Source organism: Falco peregrinus, chromosome 1 (assembly GCF_023634155.1).
Source record: "Falco peregrinus isolate bFalPer1 chromosome 1, bFalPer1.pri, whole genome shotgun sequence".
Classification (NCBI taxonomy): Eukaryota; Metazoa; Chordata; class Aves; order Falconiformes; family Falconidae; genus Falco; species Falco peregrinus.
The window spans coordinates 103,581,295-103,607,312 of record NC_073721.1 but is presented as its reverse complement, the minus strand read 5'-3'; the positions used below and the strand labels follow the sequence as shown (position 1 = coordinate 103,607,312).

The 26,018-nt window shown below is 46.4% G+C and overlaps 1 protein-coding gene across 1 annotated transcript; it reads right to left on the bottom strand.

Annotated features, from left to right (window-relative positions):
• Positions 1-709: 709 nt before the first annotated feature.
• Positions 710-26,018, bottom strand: NEMF (nuclear export mediator factor). Its single transcript, XM_055804231.1, has 33 exons — positions 25,867-26,018; positions 24,525-24,593; positions 23,749-23,851; positions 22,757-22,882; positions 22,530-22,678; positions 22,252-22,319; positions 17,939-18,025; positions 16,932-17,008; positions 16,343-16,413; positions 16,185-16,260; positions 15,127-15,189; positions 14,705-14,782; positions 14,119-14,327; positions 12,456-12,641; positions 11,913-11,976; positions 11,312-11,400; positions 9,834-9,937; positions 9,344-9,406; positions 8,473-8,585; positions 7,779-7,836; positions 7,341-7,399; positions 6,735-6,855; positions 6,348-6,594; positions 5,446-5,488; positions 5,315-5,364; positions 4,791-4,935; positions 4,375-4,452; positions 4,099-4,293; positions 3,437-3,469; positions 2,419-2,525; positions 2,276-2,319; positions 2,100-2,179; positions 710-1,001 (listed from the first exon to the last, which is right to left on the bottom strand). Exons 1-33 carry the CDS (start codon positions 25,923-25,925, stop codon positions 924-926), a joined length of 3,192 nt encoding a protein of 1,063 aa, XP_055660206.1. The 5' UTR covers positions 25,926-26,018; the 3' UTR covers positions 710-923.

The window sequence follows — 26,018 nt, the reverse complement described above, 5'->3', positions numbered from 1 at the left end:
GAAAGTGCTCGAGCCTGTGATGGGCCACGTTGGTAACCCGTGGAGCTCACCTACAGCTGGAACCGCCTGAAGGACGTTGGCTTGGTGGAGGCGTGCTGAGAGTGGCTGCAGAAGGGTCAGTGCCCGCCTTTGCTGACTCAACCCACCACCAGCCCCAGCAGGTGACAAGGAACAGGCTGTCCTGCTGTGGGGATGGGGTGAAGTCATGTTTAAGTTGTCCTCAGAAAATAAAAAAAATTAAAAACTTTGACTTCTAGAACAAAATAATTCTGTACAGCAATTCCTGCAGTGGTTCCTTGTGTAAGCGGTAGCCATGGCTTGACTGGCAGAGCTGAGCTGTGGTTTCACACCTCGCTCTGGGGTGCTGATGCAGCCCGCGCAGTTTACACTGACCCCCTGGCCCCAGGTCTTCTTCCACAGGGGTGACAATTACACAGCACAGTGAGGCTGTGTTGGTGAGAGCAGCTGGGACCGCGCTTCTGGTTCTCGGCACGGTTTGGGAAAAAGAAAATCCCGCTTTTTCCTCAAATGATGCATTTTGCACTGAAACTGCCCTACTAGAAACTCTGGTCTCCTTCAGGGGAAAGCGGCAGGTGGGAGAGGGAACTGAACAGCACGGAGTGTTGCTGTGGCAAATCCTGGCACGGCTTTGCCCAGCGGTGTGGGAAACGAGCTCAGCTCCAGCATGAGACAATGAACAGCACGAGACTGCACCTCTGACCAAAGGCCAGCCATTTACTTGTTTTTGTGTTATTGGTATCAAGTTGTTAACGTCCATCTAAACCACAATGCAGGAACTGGTCCTTGTCTGCCCGCTGCCGTGGAAGTTAATTCAGCCAAAGTAACGGCCGTGGGGGTGGGTCTGTCTGCCCCACCTGCAGGCGCTGGGCGGGTGGGTGGTGAGGAGCCCACGTCCGGGGCTATCACTTCTTTTTCCTGTTCAGGAGATGAGGCGCGGACACTTTCACTTTACCAGGAATATTTCTCGACAAATCTGTGTCCTACAAAATGTTAAAATGAGAAATTGAAGACAGCAGAAAAGCATTTATGACAGCCTTCCTTATCCCGGCTAGTGCTCCCACGGCTGCTGGCAGGAGCCAATGTGCCTGTTCCTGCCAGCCTTCCCCCCACAGAAAAGAGGGCTGATGTCAGGCTTCTGCTCTCACACCGTGTTTTATTAATGAAAAACGTAATGGTTTTCTGCACAGCTTCCACATACCGGCGCCACTGGGAGGGGCTGGCTGGGTCAGCAGTTCCCTGGGCACTACTTCGCTTCAAGCTTGTTAACCATTCTGTTTTTCTAGCAGAGTGCCGCCAACAGTCAGCATTAAGCCTGCTGCTGTTCAGTGTTTCTGACCAGTGAACTATTACGGCAGCAAGGAGCTGTTGCAGAGCAGCCTGGGCCACCTGACCGACAGGTGAAATGAGAAAAACACCCAAGGACGGCAGGTCACGCCAGGCAGTGCCGGCAGAGCGGGAGGACTGGGCTGCGCACGGCTGAGTGAGCCACGGGAGGGAAGCCCGGCAAGGAACCAGCCCTCTCCCCGGTGGGCTGGCAGTGGCAGCTGGAGAAGGGAAAGGGGGAAATGGCAAGAGGGTAGAAGAAAACAGCAACAAGCAGGCTAAGACCTGCGTGAGCAAGAGACACTGCATTTACCGGGCCCGTGGTAAGCGCCCTTGCCAGGGGAGAGGGGCAGGTGAAAGCCCACTGCGAGTGGCGTGGCAGGACTCTGTCTCCTGAACTCCCAGCCCCTTCCTCATGCTGCCAGCAGGAGTGGGAATTTCCCCTCCCAAAACTGGAGGGCTTCCCACCAGAACTCTCTTATCAGGTAAGTTATTTCAGATCAAGAGCAACACTACAGCAACATCAGGCACACTGGTACTGGTGCGGCTCAGTTTCTAATGATTCTTTCCAGCCTAAGCAATGCGTCTTCCGCAGCAGTACTGAGAAACACAACACTGCTAAAAGAAAAAAAAAAAAAAAAAAGCAAAAAAAAAAAAGCAAGTTTGGAAGTGTTTACCCTTAAAATGGCACTAGTGGACATTTTGCTGCTGTTGCTACCTTTGTACAAGAGAAACTATGTAGAAGAACTAGTCACCTTTACACTCCGGAACAGGTCTTTTTCTCTTGCGCTAGCTTCTTTAGACTGCATAAAATTATGCAAGGCGATCTTCGCAGCTGTAGAAACACAGGCAAGATTTAAACAGTATGTAAAAATGTGCTGGCATCAATAGGTAGAGCACTGAAAAGGATTCACGTGCTTTAATACGGTACCTTTTCCCTTCTTCTGGGTGCCTGGTGTGAGTTTGACTTTATACCTTTCAAAAGAAAAGGTTTCTCTAAGTAGTAGGCAGGGTCCCCTCGGCCGGCGCAGGCTGCGCCGCTGCCTTCCCACACAAAGCGCTGCTGCGACTTACTTGTAGTTGGCCATCGTCGTGTAGGGAGCGCAGATGGGAACAGCGAAGAGGAGAATGTCCTCGGGGTGGGGCTGGCCGGTCAGGGAGTCCAGCAACGCCTCGCCTTCCTGAACGGGCAAAGGAGCTTCTCTGTGAAAGCAGACAGTGTCTCCCCAACCCCCAAGGGCCGGTGTCGCTGGGGCGGCGGCCGAAGGGTCTCCCCTTCCAGCTGAACTACAACAGCAAGCGCACCAGCGCTGCGTGTCAGGTCGCCTGGCGGCGTTACCCAAACGCACTCCGTTTGCCGCTTTATCACTCACTTTGCTGGCACTGAATTACCTACCGAGCCACAATTCATTACCAGCCATCTTTGATGACTAAAATCACATCGTTTGAAACAGGATGGCTCTTAGGTTGTAAAGGACCCAAACGAGATCCTACACGTAGTTATGTCTTCACAGGGCCACCAAAAGCGACCTTCACTCTACAGACAACTGTTCTCCTCCTCCATGAGAAGAATTCAAAGAAATAACTTATTTCCAGCCTTGGGCAATACCCACAGCCTGTAATTACCAAAAAATCTGAAGCAGTTTTATACATAAATCAGCTTCTAAACTAAAGAACAGCTTGCTCTGCATCGTTTTGTGCCTTCTCTCAGCCCAGAGCCACCGTTACTGTGGGGTGGAAACACCTCCGGAGGCAAAGACAAGGGACAAACTTCCCCTAGTTTCTATAGGGGATGTCCACGATAAGCAGGGTAGGGGAAAAAAAAAAAAAAAAAAAAAAAAAGGTTACTTTTTTTAAAAATGCAAGAAAGCTGGGTCCAACCAGTCACGGGCAAGGAGTTGGGGGCTTGTAACTGTAACTGCAGAGCCGTGCCCTGCTGGAGGGCTCACACGTGAACCGGTCCCAGCACACTAAAAGCCTGCACCTCTTGTCCCACTCCCAGGGGGCTGCGTGCGGCAGTGGGGCTCGCCAGCTTCAAGCAGGAATAAAGCCGCCTCGGTGCTCATTGAAGCTTCAAAAGGTGAGCATTTACCTCAAGTCCTGGCTGATCCTGGTCTTGCTCCTCCTGTACACAAACAGAGGAAACGTCAGAGCTGAAATGAGCCCACAACTGCTATTTTCTCCCCCAGCCCCTGTAGAAAATAAATCCTTTTAATCAGCAGTACACAGAAAACCATATTCTCACTGCAAAGAGAATTTAACTTACTTTAAAGCAAAGGTAAGCAGAGCATTTTTATGCGGGTGTGGAGCAGAATTATTTCTTTCAAAACGAATTTGCTTGGCACACACCAAGCTGGGAGGAGAGAGATAGGTTGTGATTCAGAGATACTGACTCACAACAACAGATCTGGCGAGCGCTCAGTTACATTTCGGCTGCGCCGAGTGGGAGGTATTGACTTAACTGGATACTCGGCAGCCTGGGAAGGCTCAGTACTCCCCCAAGCCCTCGTTCTGGCTGTGCTGGGAATGCAGCGTGCAGGCGGACTTGCTGCAGGGCTTTTTACTGCTTTTCAAAACCAATGGGCTCCCAGTGTCATGGTGTTAGGCACGGTGTTCTCCACCATCCCCCAAAATCAACAAGAGCTGCTCAGCCTCCCTGGCAGGAAAGCACAACACAGTGCCAGGAGAGCCACAGTAGAGGGTGAGAAGGGACAGACACGTGGACAGGAGAGGAGAGGCGAGCCTGCTGCTCACCTTCTCATCCTGCTGCTCTTCCAGCGCTGGGTCCTGCGACTCATGCAGCAGGACTCCTGCTGGGAGTGTCTCCTTGCCCCTTCCAGCACCATGATGCACAGCCTTGGGTTTCTGCTGTTGCTTCTTTGCTGGCTCTTCTTTTGCCTTCCCCTTTTTCCCTTTTTTCCCTTTCTCCTCCTTATTTGACCCTGCAGACTGTGGATACACACAGAGGTGGTCAGAGTCAGTGACACAGGTGAATGTGCCCCAGGGGAAGGCAGAACTCCTCTCACGAACCCCCAGCAGCTTCATGATGAGCTCCCGGTCCTCCTCATCCTGGTCCTTGTACTTCTCCTTGATCTTCTTCATTTTACTCTGCAGAAAAAAACACACCAACAGCTTTAGAAACAATGACTTCCACAGAGTTTTGTGTCTACAAACACCTAGATGCTGACCCTCCACGCACTTTCCTTCCCAGTCTCCTGAACCTCTCCCAGAGCAGCTCACCAGTAACCAAGAGACTGCAGTTTCAGTAAGGAAAGCACAGGGTGCTGAATGCTAACAGACCAGCACCATCACCCTAAAACCACTAAGCGCACCACCAAGAGCCTAAAACTATCAGGCAGCCATGGACGTCTGACAGAAACCTGGAATTTGTCCACACTTCACACAGCAACGCCTCAACCCACGGTTAAAACCTGGTCCCTGCCTACCTTTTGGCCCCGCTTGATGGGCTGAGGGGGCAGCACACTCTTATTGGTGTTGGGAGCAGGGGGAGGCTGCGTTTCCATCTCTTTCTGCTTCTCTTCAGGTGGCTCCAAGTTCTCAGAGTTTTGCTGCTTCTTTTTCTTCATTTCTCTAAGGAAAACAACCACTTGACACGCTGCCTCTTGTTGCAACAAGAGAGGCTGCTGCTTTCAGCCAGCATCACCACCACCCTGCCTCCCTGCCACGAGGCTACAGGGAACCACTGGAGGCACCACTGGAAATAACCCTTCCTCAGCAAAACCTCTCAAGCCCACAAGTACACAAGAAACTGTTGTGTTCACAGCCAGCACTCCCAAAGGACAGGAGCAGCCGCCATCCCACAGGCGGGACCCGCACTGGAAATGCAGGACAGACAATGGGCATGGACCAGCCCCAACTGGGAGATGCACGATATGCCCTGCGCCCAAGGCCCTGGCGAGGGAATGGGGAGGGGGCATTTGTCTCGCTGCAGGCACAAAGAGGCTCTCACCTCCTCTCCTTGGCAGACAGATGCCTTCGCCCCTGGGACTTGCTGTCACTCTAAGAAGTGAAATGCAGTTAGAGCACACCACGCCCAGCAGCATTTCACGCTGCTGTCAAACGTCTGAGCTGGGACCTTACCAGGTTGGGTTCTTCCTCTTTGGGGATGATTTTCTGCAGGGATCTGTGGGGAGATCAAAACGAAGCTCATCAACAGATGCAGAGCAGCTCAACCGCGGGCGCATCAACCACAGCCCAGACACTGGCTAACTTGGTTGCACCACTTTCAGCTTTCTACTTCTTGAAAATCCCAGCTTTGGTGACTGGAAAAGGGCAGCAATACCAGGTTTCAGTTTACAAAACAAGTCTTCAGAACTCTGCCAGCTTGCCTCATGCACACGCAAGCAACAAAGACAGCCTGGGTACAGTACGTGCTAAAGGAACCCCTCCTGTGCACACAGTCCCGCTCAGCTGTGGCATTCCCTGCAGAGCTGACTGTCTTCCACTCACTCCATCCCATCTCCTTACACCCTCTAAGGAGTGCCACTTGCAGTGACAACAGGGACATGAGCTCATCTCACAGCCACACGCAGAGCAGCAGCTCAGCACCAGTTTGGCAGAGCAGAAACAACTCACAGCTCAGTTTCTCAGGTCTGAACAGCTCTGAAAAGAAAACGGGGACAGCCATCTCCTGAGGAGCACCCCAGGGCATGGTGGTCAAGGGATGATTAGGCCAAAACTGGGAAAAGCAGCAATGAAAGAGACAGATTCGTGTATATGTGTGTGTGTACTTCAGGAGCAGGGGCCAAAGCAAGCAGTCCACAAAAAAGAGCTGTGCAGGGAAACAGCAGGGAACAGCACACAGCATGGCAGTACTCCCGCAGCACAGGCTTGCTGCCCTGCACTCCGGCAGCCTGCAGAGCTGAGCATCAGAAAGAAGTGATGGCAACTCAACATAGCCCTTGTCTCGGCAGGATTTTAACAGTCTGGAGATCCTCAGAAGTGCCCACGTTGCTGACAAGTGCAGCTGCTTCTTCACTTACCTTTGAGACTGAAGATGCGACAGGTCGATTGTTGTATCTGGATAATTTACATCTTCCTCCTTCACTTCGCTCTGTGATTCTCCATCATCCTCTTCAGAGTCACCCTCCGATGCAGGAGGTGTGTTTACTCTTCCCTGGTCAAGGTCAGCAATGCCCTCGTCACGGTTACTCTCTGACATGGCTTCCACATCCTCTGGTGCTTCCGGACACTCTGCTTTTTCCTCTTCGTTGCTGCTCTCTCCTCCTTCTGGGGGACAGAGGTGAGGAAAACACTGTTCACATTAGAAACGCCAAACTGACCCATCATACAGTGCAGGGAACGAAATGCTGAACCCCAAGGGTCCCTTCTGGCAGCAGCGCACAGCACCCCAGTCACATCCACTGTACCTAAGAGCTCCACTTCTTCAGACACCAGCTCACTGGCACTGCTGGTGACCGTCTCCAGATCCTCATCGTGTACTCTGATCTTCCTCTCTTCTCGGTGTCTCCAAACACAACTTTCGTCCACCTAACAACACAGGTGCCTTCACGTTCGGCCAGTACCACCTCCAGTGATGTTTGCTAGTCCATTCACCTGCCTCGTTTTTATTCTTTCCCTTTCTTGCCTTTTGAATGGCAAAAAGCATTGAAAACTAAGCCAGCACTACTTACACCCAAGCCTGACAACCTAGAAAGTACAACTAGTGAGGAGACACGCGTAGCTACGCAGCCAGCAGACCCCTTAAACATGCATACACTTCTAACAGAGCTGGTGTAAAAATCTAGCAGAAGTAGTGGTGTCCACAGTGTCTACTTTAAACGCAGATAGCGCAAACTGGGGAAAAATGGAAATGAAAGCAGAGTAATTTTCAGCGAATAGCATTTTATGGGATTTGTCCCAGTGGGAAAAGTAGTAATTGGGAATATACTGATAAGCAAGAACCAGAAAATAAGCCTCCTACAGCTCAAACCAAATTACAAAAGCCAGCAGGAGCTGCACAGAGAAAGCTGTACCTTAAACAAGAAGCTAAAGCCCATCATCAGATATGAAGGTGGAAGAAAATTCTTTTTCCCTGAAAAACAAAGGCAAATTCTCATGAGGAGGTTTAAGAGCTATGTTGCATGATGTATTTTCAAAACTCATTTTTATTAGAGGCTTTAGGCTACCAAAAAAAATTACACTGGGGCTCATTCTGTCTCTTGAATGACAACAGAACAGGAGAAACTCAGAAGCAGTTTAGCTAATGATCTCCTGCCCAGAGCTCAGCTGGAAATGCTGCTGCAGCTGCCTGATATTCAGTCTAAACCACCCAGAACAGATTTTCAGGAGAAGGATGGGATCTGTCAGCTGCCACGGAAGGGGGCAGCTCGGCTGGCTGCCACTGCAGGACAACACAGCATCTTCAGACAGAATGCCTAACGTCAAATTCACACTGTTCCTTTGTGTCTCACCTCGGATCATGAAGCTTCCAGTAGTGAGGTATTCTCCTGTAGGCGCAGTTTTAGAAACCTAAAAAAACCCATGATATACTATGAAGAATATCTGTCAAAGGCGACCAGCACTGTGTAATAACAGCATGAACAAAAGCAACATTCAAGCAAGCTGCATTTTTAACTTATGGCAACAGCTTTGCAGGACTCCATATCCAAGGGGTTCCTCCTGTCCTTTGTAGGGTATTTTCCTAAGAGACGCTCCAATTCAATCACACACTGCTGGCAAAACATTTTAGAAGTCCTGGGTGAGTAACCAGGTTATTCAGGAAATAAGAACACTAAAGGAACTGCAACTTTCAGTTTAATGTAATCTTTACACCCTTATACTTGAGTTGACTAGAAGCACAGCAAGACTATAATACACAAGCTAGAAGCCCAACTGAAAAAAAATGAAGGCTTCATTTCCAGTGAAAGTTTTTCCCCCTCTGTTTGTAAGAAGCCAGTCCTGCAGCATTTCCTCTGTCCTGTGCATGTCACATCAGAGGTTACCCCTCCACCCCTGCCCTTAAGTGCAGCAGAGCCGGGGAGAACCCCCAAGAGAACAAAATTTCACCCGCATCCATCAGCTCCCACACAGAGACACTTCGTCTGCAGTCACACACCAGTTCCTGCAGATGTTCTGTCTCCAAAGCTCGTACACGAGTGTCCTTACCTGGTTGTGGGAGACCCACCAAGCACTGGTGACAACACGCGCATCCCAGGCAGCGCTGTAACACAAGGCCATTGTGCCAGCCTCTGTCAGGGTTCGCGGAGGGATGGGTTCACCTACAGAGTAACACCCAACACATCAGTGAACACAGTCAGTGCACATGAGACGAAATTCTCCAATTTCCACATGTGCCCTAATCCAGCATGTGAGCTTCGCAGGGTCCCCAGGCAGAGCCAGCATGGCCTGGCTCAGCTTGCAGGCAGCACAGACAGAGCAGGAGCAGGAGCAGCAGCAGCTGCTCTGCACAGCTCCCTAACAGAGGCTGGAGCCAGCTACGCTACTGCTCCTTCCTCAGCTCAGCTCCACAAGGGAGCAGCAGCTGCTCCTCACATCACAAGGCCAGCTTCCAGCACCTCCCAGGGATGGGGCACAGGTGGGGTCTGCACACCTGGCCTCCCATAACATCCATCCCACCACGTTAACACTTTTCTGCTGAGATCAGCACCCAAACTGCTTATGCCACCACTGAAAGACTCAGCAGGACCTCCAGTCCCTGCAGCAAGCACTTGCACCACCACCTCTGCCAGTGACTAATGCCTGTCTCTGTGAGCACATCTCCATTGCTCCTTCCCACCAGGAGCTCAACCGAGCAACTGCAAGCAGCCAGTCGCAGCTGGGAAGTGGCAGCAGTGACAACCTGATTTTGGAAGGACTGATGCCTCTCACCCTGTAAGGGGAACGTCTGCTGGAGCAGAGTACCACTGTGAGGGGGGAAGGCAGCTCACCGGGCTGGGCTCATGCAGGCAATACAAAGACTGCCAGTTCAGTGCCCCCAGGCTTCTGTGCGTCCCTGCATCAGCCCCACACAAGGTACCTGATGGGTTCTTGACCACACAGCTCGTGGCTCCATGGAGATCGGCATGCACGTATATGTCCCCTGGAAAAGAAGTGACTTACATCAGTCATACACGTGGTAACTACACAGATCGCTCAAGCTAAGGTAAAGGTTTCTAATCCAGTTGGAAACAGCTATTTTGGCTGCAAGGAGCAGGGTGGGCAGAGGATACAGGAGCCTGTTAGTCCATCCCAGTTGCCCCAGGGAAACTCAGCTCTCTTGCTCCTGACAGGTGTCCATCCAACCTACTCTCACCCCATGGTACTGGCGGGTCCAGCTTCCCACAGCAGAACCCCCAGCACTCCACAGACAACACACATGAGACTCCAGGACTCACCATCACCAAAGTCACCTCTTACCTAAGACCCAACTTAAGAACAAAGCAGACAGACCTTCCTGTGCCATTCTCGTACATCTACAAAACTGGAAAGTAAGAGAAACCAACATACTCCACTTAAATCAGACTCACCTGGTTTAAGATACCGCTTTACAATCAGCTCATTCTGCTGTTGATCTCTTCCAGCAATAATAAGGTAATTCTCAGAACTAATGAACCACAAGAACTTCTCAAACCTGCCAAATTACATCAATCCGTTGTGTGAAAAACATCTGGAACTAACAGAGCATCACAGAGCTATTTTTTTATACCAAACCGAGAATATCCATCTTAACATCTACAACTCTGTTTTGCCAATAGACACGGTCAACACAAAGGACACAGGCACCTAGTTAAAGAAGTGAGTTTATCTTTGCTTACATTTAAAGCAATAGAATAGTTAAGTGAAATAATACAGCAAAAAAAAAACCCCAAGACAAGGTAATGCACCTCATCAATACTACATAAGACAGACTATAGCAGTTGAGAATGTACATCACCGATTGCCCTAATACTTTACTACCATCCGGATCTGCAGTCGCTGGGGAGCCCCGGTTACAGCGAGGATTTGGAGAGCCCTTCCCGGCAATCGGAGGTCCTACGTCATGCGTCTGCTCATAGCTGAGGTCTCCAAAGTCGCTGTAAGGGGGTCCAGCTTTTATACTGTTGAATAAACAAGCTCACTCAATTTCAAATGCGGAAACATCTGGTTTCACTCTCCTCTTAGAACCCACCAAAGCCTGGCCAGGGCTCAGGGAGGAACCGAGGGAGTTTCCCTTAACCACCGGGCTGCAAACAAGGCCATAGGTCTGGTTTCATGGCCTTGACCACCTGCCCCTAAGCAAGGAAGGATGCACTGTATCATCGCCAATGGTTACATTCTATCTAAGCCACATCCTTCACTACTGATCATGCATATTTCAATAATGATCATCCACATTTTACTAATGACTGGATACTAAATATATACATAATGTTTGGCTGGCAGGTTCATCTAGAGGTCAGCTGTGGCTCAGGGCCTGTTGCTCAGGCCTCAGTACTTCAAACTCATAAAAGACTGCAAATAATTTCACATCCAATCACATGCCTGAGGCATAAAAACAGGGCACGGCACAAATACAATATCAATGCAACAATATTTTGAGAGGAAACAACAAATACTATTATCACAAAGTCCTCCTATTTATTTTAATAATTCAGTTACTAAACTATTAAAAGCTTTGGGGTTTTTTGTTCTGTTTTTTAAAATCTGCTGTTACCATTTCAGATATCGAGCTGCCAGAAAGTAATAGCGAAGTTTCCTATTTTCACTAAGCCCACACTCCTAGCTGCATTAAACACAAAACACTCAGCTAAACTGCAAGTCCTTGTCCACTGAAAGGGACTTCCCCAGGCAAAGGCACTAACAGTATCAGGCCAGCACCTTCGAGAAACAGCTGTAAGGAGACTCGAAGTGTAGTGCTCAGAAATTAGCTCCACTTCTAAGCTAGCGAGAACTCAGCCTGACACAGCCATTCTAAATGTGCATACATTCACAGTACATTAGGTAACGACAATGAAACTGTACTTGCCAATAGACCTTTCTGGCTTTCTGAATGGTGGTAACTGTCTGAACTTCCCTCAAAGTCTGCTTCGTCTTCTTCTCAGCCGATTTAAATGCCTATTTAGACAGAAAGCATGATTGCAATCCGCCAGCACGGGAATCACAAAATCGCTAACTCAGCAGTAGGTAGGAAATGTCTGAACCGTTTGAGAGTGCAGGCTCTGCACACTGCTATTCAGACCTACATTCCCTGTACGCACATGTAAGATAGCTCCCCAAAATCTTCATAAATCTCTGCGCTGGATAGCTGCCCCCTGAGATTATCAGCTCTTTGGTTTGTAAGGATTTCCACCGGTTTTCCACTCCTGCCTCCATAATTACTGGTTTGTCAGTACCTCCACCAAGCACCCATCTTAGGTGTTTGCAACACTCCCTATGGAAACCAGGTGATAGAGCAGAGATCTGCAATCACTGCTCGGTCAGCTTAAAAGCTCAGGCATGAAACAACCCTGGTCATTTACTTGTACCTTTGATGCCTCATCAGGGCTACCCAGATCAGGTCAGGGTTTTCCACTTATCAGTGACAGAGATTTTGCTTTTAAATATCTTCTAAAACCAAAGAAAAATACCTTTTCTGCAGCTTCTACTGTCTTCTGAGTTTTCTTAGCTGCATGTCTTTTGTGATCATAGTACCTGCAAAACACGTTTGGTTGCATCTTAAATCCCCGCAGATTCACTCGTTATTAGAATGCACTTAACACAGCCCTCTACATTTGCCATTAGCATTCAATATGAAGAAGATTTATTATTTTTTTTTTAGCCCAGATCTTCAGCTCAGCCTTCACCCAAGAAAAGCAGCCAGACGAAGTAAGTCCCCTCCTCGGACCGACAGAGCCCTGTGTTTGGGTTGATGTGTGGCCAGAGTAGCAGTTTTCTTCCATGTGCCACTGTGCAGAATTGTACTCGAAATTAAGGTGACAGCTGCTATGCAAGAGTGAGCTACTGATTTTTGACCACGAAAATGCACATCCTAGAGCTCAGGGCAAGCCACCCATTTCAGTTTCTAACTTTTAACAAGTTATACACAAAGCCCTTCCTATGATGTTATCACTAGCAACTGCAAGCATACAGAACCTACTACTACCAAAGCAGACATTTACTGTAAACCTTACTTTTTGGCATTGGCATATGCAGATAAACTGAGATCAACATCAACTAATGACGGTTTGTTCTTCTGGGGTTTCTTCAACTGTTTGTTTTTATTCTTTTTCTTTTTCCCCTTTGGCTCTTCCGTTTCTTCTTTCTCTAAATCAGCATCCTCCTCCTCCTCTTCCTCTTCAGATAATAGATAGGGGTTCCTAAAAAGCACATGAAATCATATGATTAAGATAAGAGAACTGTTTGGTTTTTTTAACCTTAGTGCAATGCACTCCTATCCCCTCATTAAGACTGGAAATATCTCAGTTTATCTAAGGCCTCAGGAACCCTTAAACCATTTTCACTGCGCAGCCACAGGAAGGCCCCAGGAAGCCTTACATGCAACCCCTTTATGTCTTGAGTCAGCTACAGTTTTTGAGGAAAAAAAAAGCAAAAACAGAAGATAGAAAGCCCAAATTTTCCAATCCAAGGAAGTGACATTTTGCAAGGCAATTTCTTCTATCAAAAGACAAACTCCATGGTATCAACCTGAAGAAAAATCCAGACTTGAAATGAGGAACGTTCTGAAGATCTACTTTCATAAAGCAAAAGAAACATAAAACCTCCTATGCACAACTGCTGCATGAAAAGAGAACATACTGACTCACTGAGCAGGACAGCAATGCACTGGTTTAAAACCTCAAAAAAAAAAAATCTGCTCCACTGTTTTCAAAAGAGGTATGCTGAGCACACAGCAGCTGGATTTGTATTTGCTTCTTGCCTGGATATTAAATCCTGCTCAATATGGCTGTACTAAGTCTGTGTAGCAAAAGGCGGTGGAGCAGCATAAAATAATATTCTTCATAAAGGAAACTATATCTCCGTAGTCCTCTGTACCAAGGATGCACATCATTCAACACTTGGTGGACTGAGTGATCTGATCAGCAAAGTGATCACTCCTCACTACTAAAACAGACAGTGAGGGGATACTGATGAGACAGTTGCCAGCACAGAACTCACTCCTGAAAACAAGTTTATTCTATATACTAACATTTCTGAAAATGCAAGTAACAAAAAAATTCATAAATTAACTTTGCCACATCACAGCTTTCATATTAAAAGTTCTAGCTATGAAAAAAATAATTTCTTGCTTTTTTTATCTCTAACATCCCGACACAGTGTCCGATCAGGTTTTTGAAGACACCCCAAACACTGCCTCACTGCCAGCTCTCTCATCAGGACTTCTGCAAGAACCAGCATCAAAACCTGCAGCTTACAACAGTTGCAATCTTGAACCACCGGCCTTTCGCTGGACTGCCTTTAGCAGTCAGTGGCATTGAAAGAGGCAGGATCTCATGGGAATTTTAGATCAGAGAAGTGTAAATTAGACAAAGTTAGCTGCTGAGTGACAGACCGGAGCTTCGGACCTATACTACTTTAGGACACCTTCCAATGTTTTAGAAGAGACTCTAAAAATACTAAAACAAAAGCTGTTATAGTAACCAAATTACTAGTATTTTTGAAAGGTAAAAGAAGACATCCCTCTCTGCTCACAGAACTACATTCTCTTCATGCTGCTGTAAGAAAAACTGAATGATTTAAATACCAATGCACAAGCTAAAAAGATACCTGTCTCCCATGCAGCTCACGCGGTCAGTCCTACTTGTATTTGGTAAAGGTGATCTGCAACATACTTACCTCAGCAGCATTGTGATATGATTTGTCTGAAGCTTTAATTCTTTGATTGCACTTGCAACGGGGTCTCCCTGGGCTTGAGCTTCTTTAACAATCACTCCAATCTCTGTCCAGTCTATCTGGTTGGCTAATGCACTACGGACCACCTGGATGGCTCGGTCGACGATCTCCAAGTTCATTTCTATAAGTTCTCCTTTCATCTTATCAGCTTCCTTAAAGAAAGAAAGTTTACACCCATTGAAGCTAAACAAGCACTCAGCAACAGTTCAGAAAACCAAAAAAGTCGTAATTAATATTGAGATGAAATCCAAGAATGGCACTGAAGTGATCACATAGGACAGCAGCCAACTTGACTCCTGCAAGCAGAGCAGCACAGGCAAATTTTGGCAGGCGAAGCACTTGTAAGGAAGCAGAGCCCTACAGGGTGGGCCTAGGCTCCCTGAGGGGCTATAGCATGCTCGCTGACCACAGAAGGCTTCGCTTTGGGGTCTAATGCTGACTGTAGCAATGTGAACCAGCAGGCACAACTCTTTAAGAAACATTACGTATCTTCTTAGATTAAAAAAAAAAATAAATATCTCAGTCTTACCTGAGCTTGCTGAAGAGCTTCTAGTCTGTGCTCGTGATCCCTACGGACATTTTCAAGTTTCTTCAATGCTTGTTTTTCCTTTCAAAAACAAGTAAGATGGAAAAATATAAATACAAATGGCATCTTATCACCTAATCACTGCCAGACACTCAACACAGCATTCCAGCACAGAAAAATACAGCAGCGTAAGAGATGCAGAGTCTCCAAAATATTGCTGTTAATGCTATTACTTGTATTCCAAGCAGAACCAACTGCTACACTCTACATACTAAAATTCACTTGCTGACCACGACTGACTCAGCATTTCCTTAACAAAAATAAGGAATGACACCTCCCTCACCCCAGTCTTTAAGAACCAAATGAAGCATATGAAGAAGCTCAGAGAGCCACCTCAGCTGCCCCACTCTTGGATGAGAGCATACCTGCTGCAATGCTTTCAGATCAATTTTCTGTCCCTCCAGCTTCGAGTAGAACTCATCTGCTGCCTGAAAGAGAAAGTCAGTTTTAAGAATTTCCAAGTTGCGCTGACTTATACCAGCAAACGTGCAGAGGAGGTTCTGGTCAAGAGAGGTGGCTGCAAAGAACTAAAAGAGGAGACAGATGCTAAAACAGGGTTCAGTAACTTCCTCCATTTTACCTTTGCAAGAGATGAGTTCAGCAACACACTCAAGGCTATGTCTCACTGCAAACCAGGGACGATGCACAAGTAAGTGGTCAAACTACGACCCACATTTTTTGCTTGGAAATGATGAAAAGTGAGCCGCTGTTTGCCACCGTGTGCTCTTCAGATTAAATGACTGCAATGATAGACCTGTCTGCCCTGTATTCCTGCTGCTTCAATAGGTCAGTTTAAAAAAAAACAAAAACAAAACACCACCAAAACACAACACAAAAAAGGTAGAAGGTAAGCCTAAGAACTGCTCCTGGTGTTCCAGTTGCTAGACACTGCTTAAAACAAAAGAGGAGGAAGGTTTTAGGCTGCTTAGATCATCAGTGCTTTGAAGGAGGACAAAAATTCAGCCAAGAAGCAGGGCGGGGAAAGTGAAATTGGAGTTCTGGAGATTAAGGTCAGGAACAACAGGCAGTTAATGACTTCAGATGTTAACGAGTCAAGGACCAGGAAGGACAATACTCAAGGAAATACTAAATCAGGTGCCTGAAGCTTTCAAAGGAGTAACCAGAAAAGTATAAACATGACGGCTGTGACTACTTTTTGCCTCCAGCGGTAACTCAGCATCTAAACTCTCCACTAACAAGATGTTTGCCCAGGACTGAAAACAGCTGCCTTCCTCACGGGTTCAACTCACATCTCCTCCATTCAGTGCCACATGCTGTATTTCAGCTACAGGATCTGAATAAAATTAATAGCTTCTTCCAAGGTCTATGTTTTCATTAACAACTTCTGCACTATATTTTAATTACTCTTTTTAGCATCAGTCAATTAAAGCACTTATGTACAGTATCAGCAAAAGCACTGTACCTTATTGAATGAGTCAAATTCCAAGTACGGACATTTTGAATGTTGAGAAAACAAGAAAGGATGAAATTCCTCATATCTGTAAAATACACATTTGATATTATCACCTGAAAACTAATTTATGTTATGCAGAAAGAGAAATAAATACTTCAAATATTTACGTGTAGATATCTTCTGCTGGTTTATCTGGTTCCAGACTTGGTTTTTTCTCCTTTTTCTGGATAATATAACCCTAAAAGAATATATAAATATGTCATCAGCATTCATCTTTGAAAAGGATCTCCCTTATCTTGGCAAGGCAGCAAGTTTTAGGTGCTAACCTACTGATCAGCATAAAACAGTGAATCACTCCAGCAAGGAGATGTGGCAGAAGCAATGTGATTGATTGAGTAAAGGCCTGACCCCTTGCTTGTCTGATGACTTTTCTTCCAGAAAAGATGTGACCTTCTCTTACAAACCTCATGACTATCCTACAGCTTGTCACACAGATGCACATTTTACATGCAGAACACCATTACCTGCTATTGAAGCACAAGTGCAGTTCTCATAGGACCTATATAATCTGCTTGTAAATTATTTAATTGCTATGGATCTTGTACATCCAGTGCAAGGAAGCAATTTTTATTCCTCATCACTACCTGGTGCCCAGGCTCGCCAAATAAAATTTGTAGCTGGTAACACCAGGAACAAGCATTAATTCTGCAATTCCTGCATAACTGATAACAATCAAGTTGCCCAACTGAGACCCACCTTTCCACTGAAGTTGTCAGTTAGTGTCATATATTCTTCTGCTTTCTCTAAAGCAGTAAGGACTTTTTCAATATTTTCTAAAGAGAGAAGGGGGAGGAGAGGAATAATTTAACACACCTAAAACAGAAAGGTATTTTTATATAAACACAGCACAACAGCAAACCAACAAAAGGCCCAGGCAACTGCCCTTCCAATTAAGTGCCTGAAGCAACCTGTCCAACCTAACTACATTAAGTAGGATACTAGCACGTCTCAAAAATAAAACAACAGATATCCTTTACCCCTGGTGCTTCACTACAGCAATTACTGTTCATTTGAAACAGCAGTGTCAGTACACATTTTACATCTGGAGAATTTTTAATAAAAAAAAAATTAAATAGTTACTTCTAAGACATAATTATTCAAGTTTCAGGGGAAAAGACGACCACACAAATGCTATCACTTTATAAAAATAAAACTGCAGAGGCAAACCATAAACCAGCAGCTGTGAGAAGTTATTTGTTTGTTACCAAGTTGATTTATTACAGCACCATAATGTAGTAGGAAGTAAAAACCCCTTTTGATTTATGGCAAATATAAAGCAGCCAAGAAAAATCTATTCTGACTTTACTGCCTAAATCCATGATTTCCCAATAAATCTAAAGCTGCTACTTTATCAAATTCCCACTGTGTTTCCCACAGATAAAGGAAGGTTTTGATGCTAACTCTTCTATACAGGATTCTTGTAAAACATCCCTTTACATAGCCAGAGTTCACAGGCTGTGTAAGGTGGTCCCGCATTATAAAACCGTTTAGACTATAGGAGGAATCTGATGTTTTATCTCCAATATATGCACATTTCAAGAGTCTTAACGTCAACAAGGTTGGTCCCCAACCTAAAAACATACAACCATATGGACAGAACTATGTATTTAAGGGTTACTCATTTTTTTGGAAAAAAAATACTACACAGACATAAAAATTGCCACACATATAGTACAGCCTTTAAAATAATATTTCCTACATACCTTTACTTTCCATATGCTGATCTATTTTGACATAGCCAGAAAATCCAGCTTCTATAAGGCAATGCTCAATGAGAGTGGCTCCATAAGCTGTTATAAAAATAAATAATGAAGAATCATCTGTAGAAAACATTCACAATGAAATTCATATTCACACTGAAATTGTAAGAAGTGTTTCAACACGCTAGGGCTGTGAAATTACAGCCCATCCTTAACAGAGGCTGGGGAGAGCGAGCAAGCTGCGGTCCTGAGTCCAGAGAGAGCAGATGCTCAGGACTCCCACAGTCGCCTGCTCAGAAATGCTGGCTGGCTAGGCAGAGCAGCTAAGTCTCAGCTCACAGCTGACGAATTCTTACAAACTTACGGATGTTTAGGTTCACCTAGAACTGGGAAAGGTCTAGGACAGAGTGAGGATATACAGGAAGGCTGGGCTTCATGCTGACCACAATGGAATGAAACCCTTACATTTAAAAGGGGGTAGGAAAGACTCTGAACTGAAGAGTGTAGGAAACCCAACAAGGGTGGCAAACTGCCCAGTTTGGGGTAAGGTATTACAAAATGTGAAGCCATACAAACTCCATAGCTTCAAATAAAGAACTAGAAAAAAGCTGGCAAAGCCAAATGTGAAACCAGTGGCCACAGAAACAGATGCAGCCCTGTTTGAACTGGGTGCAGAGAAGCAGCGAATGAATAGATATGAGCTCCTACAAAGATCCTTGAAGACTAAGAAACAAGGTGGGGCCATGGAAGACCAAGTTTAACTGAGAACACGCAGAGCAGAAACATGAAGGAAGAAAACCAGTGGGACAGCGCTGCATCAAGGTCAGAACAACAGAGATGACCTTAGAACAGGATCTTAAAGAATCCAAACAAATTAACAAGATAACCACTTGAAAAAAACCAGCACAATCCCACGGGAATGAAAACCCAGGCCTACATCTGGGACACACAGTATTAGGGCTACAGTACCAACTGCCTGAGCAGGGCTGCTGCTCACCCTAATGTGCAGAGGGACAGCAAAGAGATTGTAAAAACCACAGAACAGCAAAATCAGGTTTCAATCATGCCAGCCTGGCTAGACAGGTGTCATGTCATGGTACCAGGCTGACACTAAAATGTACCTGGATTCATGCTAGCACAGCAAAGCCCAAGAAACCTCCCTACAGGCATTCCCAGCTCAAAAGGGAAGATTACATTAAGCAAGGAATCTTCTTAGAAAGAAAGAAATTAAGACAATCAATAAAAGGCAACATCTGCAAATAACCTGCAGGCTACTTAAAGATGCTATTTTGGAGGTTCAGAACAAACACACACCATTTATAAACAGTGTTTCAAAAAAATCCAGGGACGGCTGGCATGACTAAACATTGGGTTAAGAGAAACTGTTAAAGGCAAAAAGTTATGTGAATCTGTGTCCCCTGTGGAAAATGGGAGACCAGACTCTGGCAGGTGAATGTAAAACATAGCAACACTGGCCAAAATTGAGAAAATCTGAAAAAAAATCTTTTAAAAATACCCCATCAGATTAATAATAAAGCCTCTTCCAGATATAGCAGCTGCAGGAAGCCTGCTAGAATCAGTAGGTTCAAGAAGTGACCAAGGTGCAAAAGGAACACAGATATGACAAGACAGGAAAATTAAAGTCTTGAGTTTCATCGACAGTGTAGGGGCACAGGGAAGCTCTGGCTGGAATGTTTCTTTGCAGGCAGTCTGTCAGAAAATCTGACTCACATCCAGTTGTCAGAAGAGGCAATAGATCCAACAGGCAAAACAAGCAGCAGCAAATCCTCAGGATCATATGGTACTCAACCAGGTATTCAAAAGAACTCAAGGATGGAGATACCAAAACCGTTAAATGTAGCTTGAAACGACTCTCTTGCCTTAGCAGCAGAGGCACAAGTTGGTTAATGCACTGGCAATTTTAAAAATGGACTAGAAAACTATCAACTCTTTTCAGACTAAAGACTAAAACTAGCTGAAAGACAGCTTTGCACTAGATACAGGAGAGCCAGCATAGTTTTGTATTTTGCATCGTAACACTACGAGACAGTTAAAAAGCACAAAGACAAGGGAGGTCAAATAGATAAGGTCTACTTGGATTTCCAGAAAGCATTTAGCACAGCTCACCCCAAAGCTCTCAGAAAAAACAAGCTGCCACTGGATAACAGGACAGCCCCTGCCTGGATGAAGAACATGGCTGAAAAACAGGAAACAGGGAGGAGGTATAAACTGTCAGCTTGCATCCTGGAGGGAGGGGAGGAAAGCTGAGCTCTCCGGGGACCTACTCTAGGGCCTGCACGGATCAACATGCACCTAACTGACCTGGGAAGGGGGAACAAAGGACAAGGGGCAAAGCCTACTGACAAAACACAACTCATCTAAACAATAAAGACAACAGCCAGCTGTGAAGAACTGGAGGAGATTGAGCCACAGTGAGTAATTAGATAAAGAACTGACACATAAACTCACTGTAAAACAATATAAAATTATCTACATGAGGAAGAACTATCCTACTCATGCATATGCCCAACTGATCACTTCTATTTGGGAGCAAGACCTCACAACAGATGGTCCTGTGGAAACAGAAACTCAATTGTCAGTGAACTACAAAAGAGTCAAGCTGCGTGTTGGGAATAATTAGGAAAGGCAAACAGAACAAGGGAAATCATGCCACAGTATGAACCCATGGTGCACTTCCACTGTGAACGTTATGTACATTTCTACTTACCCCGTTTCAGAACAGCTAGAGCTAGAAAAGGCACAGAGAAGGGCAACAAGGATCACCACAGGCTTGGAACAGACTCTGTACAAGGAAAGACCCATGTAGGCTATGCAGTAGGCTGCTCAACCTAGAAATTACTAGGACTTACAAAATGAGTGGTGTGGAGTTGGTAAACAGGCAGTTCACCTTCTCTTCAAATCCAGTACTAGAGCACCAACTAAAACTGGTGAGATGAGTATCAGAACAAAAAAAGGAGGTGACCTTTCATGCGACACACAAGCAAGTGGAACTCCTCACCACAGAAACACCACGGATGCCTGAAGTTCATACAGGTTTAAAAAGAGATCTGGTAAATACATAGAAGGAAAATCCAACCCAAGCTATTAAATACAAAGATGCCTGCTGACCAGTCATGGGAAGGCTCCAAAATGTAAAACTGTTGGGACTGAGACTCTTCCGCAAAAACATCAGCGTGCCTGTCAGGGCTGCAGGCTAATGCCAGGGCTAGTGATGACCAGGCACTGGCCCGAGGCTTAGCTAACTGAACAGGATCGGAGGAACTACAGGACGCTGTAGAACGTCAGAAACTGCTGGACATGACAGTTACCAGCATGAGAAGTGGTAAAAATCAGAGAAGCAGCAGGAGCGATGGCTGGGTTCCACAGGTGGTTAAGGAGGAGTGGGGTGAGAAACAGCCAAACCCACACAGTAACTGAAGGGAAGAATTGTGGACCTTTTAGAGTGGAGCCTTGTCAAGCCGGCTGTGTCTGGGTACTCACATCAGTAAGGCCAAGGTTACCTAGGTAACAGTATCAGAAATACTGAATGCAGGCATGGGTATAGCAAAACTGGGACCAGTGTGGGAAAGTAATTAGCAGAGGGTTGTTTATTTAGGAGAAGTTCAGGGTGGAGAAAGAGAGGAAGAAGGGTGGCAAAAAAGAGAATCAAGAAATGGGAAAGTAATACTTAGGTCTGCAAATCATGTGATTTGAGCTGTTCAGGGGTATCTGCCAGGAAATCCTCTGCTTGATCAAGACTGCCAGATCAGGAGGATAAACCAAATTTGTTCTGACCATGTCACAGAAGTCAAATTTGCTTCTGTGGTCAAGAAAACCAGGGCACAGGGTGCTTTGCCCAGCTATCAGAGAACACCCAGACGGACATATCAAGCATCCTGGATTTACCACATTGGACATCATTCCAGGAACTGGCAGCACTGACACCCACTTCCTAACAACATCCTTGCCCTGACTTTACGCTTACATCTCCAATTCAGTACCACTGAGCACAAGATGCTAAGCAAAACACATCAAGTCAGAGCTCTAACAGAGCTTTCAGGTGCTCATTGCTGCAGGATCATGGCAAGCCTTATCTTATCTCTTTGTGCAGTTGGCTTGGAATCAATGAAATCTACTCTGTTTTCAACAGCTTAGTTCTTTTGTTGTTTTTCAAACGAACATAAAAGCAGACTGTCAGGACCAACATTAAAAAAGAAAAAAAAAAAAGACTGGCTGAAGTTGTCAAATATTCAGCATCACCTAAACGTAATGCATATTGACCCCCTTTCATTTTCTAATGAAACACAATTACTTACGAAGATGTGGGTTAAGAACCCTCTTCAGCTGTTCCCCTTTTGGTGCATTTGATATGATTTCAGTTAACCTGGAAAAGATAATGGAGAGTTGCGATTCCAAAGAACCATGAAGTTTAAGACTACATTGTATTGCTTAGTAGCTATAAAACATTTTCAGTTTTAAAAAAAGAAATGCAAAATGGTGTGTAATATGCGAGACTACACAAAGACATGCTGGCTTTCATAGTTCCTAGTAATTTGGGTTTATTCCAATACATACACCATTTAAAAGCAATTACCTTTCCAAGGTTGGCAGAGGTGCAGGTGCTTTTGCGCTGTCGACTGGGTATCGTTCCCGAACTGCAAATCTGACATCGTCTGCTTCATCCGTGCGAAACCTCAGAATGTTTAAAATGATGTACTCGTGGTCTGTCAGGACAATGTTACCCTGTGAGCACACGACAGGAGATCATCAGCAAAGGCCAAACTCATATGCTTGCTTACAGAGGACACGCTTTGCACTCACCCTGTCGTACAGTTCAACAATGAGGTGATAAGCAGCTTCATCGCTTCCAAACTGGAAGTCCACAATTCTGTCTATACCCAACTGTTTTACACTGACAAGTCTCCTGGTCTTTAAATGCTTACGGCACTGTCAATAACAGAGAAAATGTCTGTGAGATGATGCAAACAGACATGCTTGTGACATTTTATTCTGAAATACATTCTTAGCTATAGACCCCTCCTGTACCACTGATCACTTTTTACTTATTACAAATACCCTAAGGGCAAAAATGCTGATCTTGGTAATACAAAGACAAGACAGCTCTTAGCAAAGTAATACCTTGATATTTATAGGTAATATAATTCTTCCAGACTCTTAATGTTAAGACATTTTTGCCATTAAAAACTGTTATTTGTTTACCTCAACAAGTGAGCAGCTAGTTAAAATTCAAAGGGTTTATTTTACAAAGAGAACTGGAATTATCCGTGCATCCATGTAAGACGAGGAAACCCACCCTGGAGATCTTTGCTGAGTCGTTTCAATAAGGCCACATCCAGACCTGTGTGAGTCAGCACTCAGGTTGTATCCCTGCATATCTACCTGCACGAACACAGCCTAACAGCTTGCAGCAAGATGTGAACCCTCAAGATCCAGCAGACTGAACAGCAAGACTCTATTAATACAGGGAGTTGCATTCAGGGCCTAAAAATCTGGACAATCCAACTGGAATAAGAAAGACTTTGCTGGATTAAAATTCCAAAAGGTCTAAGTGGCCCAGAAAACAGCCATCAGATTAATATCAGTCTTCATAAACTTAAATATGATGTTTTATGAACATCAATGACATGACCCCAAGTCCACAATTGCTCTTCCCTTGTCTTTAGTGACCCGCTTGATCAGGATCCAGCAGGGAAATCCTTCCACTGTTTTTTATTCTGCCTCCAAGACAGAACACAAATGCTGACTTCTGATATCCAGCCATCTTATTAAAAAGAAACTGCAGGTTAGTTTACCTTCATCGCAAAGCCAGATGGCATCATGTTTTTTGGCCACTCAAACTCCGTCGTGTGAATGCGTATACCAGATTCAAGCAGCAGCGTGGCTTTGCAGTCCGGTCTGTTAACAAAATAAAGACTCACCACTTGGCACATGAGCAGCCACCCCTCACCACATGCCAGTTTGCACTGGAATGAGACCAAAGCACCACAAACCAGCAGCACACCATCTACATAAAACCCTTGCCAAAACTGGTAACATCCATCAAATAGTGCCGCTGACAGTGAAAGGACATCCACTTTTCAAGTTTACTTGAAAAACTACTAGATAATTTGGCAAAGCAAAATGCTTGGCAAGCAATGGAGTTCAAAATTCCCCAGTATAAGTGGAGGCAAGCACGTGAGCAACGGTCCATCTCAGGTACCACTGGAGCATGTCACAGGTTAGTGACAGGACAAAAGTCCTACCTCCCTCTTCACCTGTGCACAAATATCACTAAGTATCGCTCCCCATTCCTTGAACTCCTCTCTTCCCTCCCCACAAAAAGAAACAATGGCAACTGTGTGCTTTTACACTAACATCTTTGGCCTTTTGTATATTTTCTGCAGTATCTCACGCTTCACGTTCATCTCCCAAGAAATTCCTGGGTAAATATTCCTGCATTTTATCAAAGAGCAATAGAATTTGACTGAAAACTATAGTCAGGAAAATCACACACCTGTCAACAGAAATTACATTTATACAAAAAAATCTAGTACAATAATAGCATAAAGAAATTTAAAGAAGTTCTTACTTTTGAAGGCGAATAAGATATGTCTTATTATCCACATCATAAACATTGTTTACTCTCATTCCCAATAAGCTGCCAAAAAGAAAATACATGCTTTGGAGAATACGATACACAAACCACACGAGGGGCTGAAAAAATCCCAGTGATAGTTAAAATATGCAGAGGTGCAAGTTATGATAAATTACCAAGCAGTAACTGAAAAGGCAGCAGAGAAAGATTAATGGAATGAGCTGGAAGCCAAATGGCCAAAAGATGGAGAAGTTGCTATTAATGGATAAAGTGCAAAAAGGTAAACAAGCTGAAGTATGAACAGCTACTGCGGACACCCCAGCTGCAACCAGACGGCTTCTGGATCTGCAGCACAGGGTGGAGGCCGGGCTGCTCACTCCTGCAAGCGCTCCTCTTTGCAGCAGGGGTGCAAAATTTACTGGTTACACTGGAGCACTTTGCTCCTCCGGGCTAACTTCTGTGTCACTTGGGCAGCCCTTCGCCAGCACGAGGCACCAGTATTCCCAGTACAAGCACAGAAATGGCCTCTGGGTCAGTCTCATCATCATTTTCTTCAGAGGGGGGCTGAATACGCAGGCTGCCCTGGACACCAGAAGGGTATGGAGCTCCTCAGGGCATGGACATGAGGATGGAGCTTCTGAGCCGGGCGGGGGGGGGTAGGTGACAGACCCCAGCACCTTCCCCACGCAGGCAGGAAAGGAAGAGCACTCAGCTGCTCTGCAGGGAGAGGCTGGGGGGGGGGGGCAGCAGCAGGACGATGGGGGGGGTGGGGAGGGGGAACAGGAGCACCCGGCGGGGCAGAGCGCCCGCAGCGCTCAGCGGCGGGGGGATGTGCTGGGGACCCCCCAGGCAGCACCGGAGCAGGGCAGAGCTGCCCCGCGGCGCCATGAGGGGCAGCCCGCCGCCCAGCGAAGCGTGGGGCTGCGCTCCCCACAGGAGTCTCGCAATCTACGTGCAGCGGCGAGGGAACCACCTCAGAACAAGGCGGCACGGAACTACATCGCCGCCAGGGGAGGGCTGCGCTCCCGGCGGTGGCGGTGCCGAGCCGCGCGGAGGCCGGGCAGATGGGGGTGACGCGGAGCCGTGCCTGGCAGGGCAGAGGGGCAGGGCAGAGGGGCTGAGGCCGGGCCCCGCGGAGGGGCAGAGCGGGGGCATGCGCGGAGCCCCCCAGCTCGGGGCCGGGCTGCCGGCGAGGGAAGCGGGGCAGAGCCGCCACACGCAGCCCCGGGGCCAGGGCCCCGCTGAGGGGAAACAGGCGCTACAGACCGGGTCGGGCCCCCCCTCCCCAGGAGCGGGCCCCGCGCCCAGGGACAGCGTGAGGGGGGTGAACCGGTACCTCTGCCGGAGCTCGGCGAGCACCGCGCGGATATCGACGGTGCTGAAACGGGATTTCATGGCGGCAGCGCGACCGCCCGCTCCCAACGACGGCGCTCGGGGCCGCGCCTGCGCTCGCTACGGATCGCGCCCGGCGCCAAACCCCTCCGCTGC

Bases quoted from the DNA above. Each gene is read 5' to 3' on its own strand.
- NEMF (XM_055804231.1), bottom strand. From the start codon at position 25,925: ATGAAATCCCGTTTCAGCACCGTCGATATCCGCGCGGTGCTCGCCGAG. The intron at 22,320-22,529 runs GTAATTGCTTTT...TATCTTTTCCAG, and splicing joins CCTCTGCCAACCTTGGAAAG to GTTAACTGAAATCATATCAA. The intron at 6,856-7,340 runs GTACAGCTTTCT...CTGTGTTGTTAG, and splicing joins GCTTTAGCTTCTTGTTTAAG to GTGGACGAAAGTTGTGTTTG.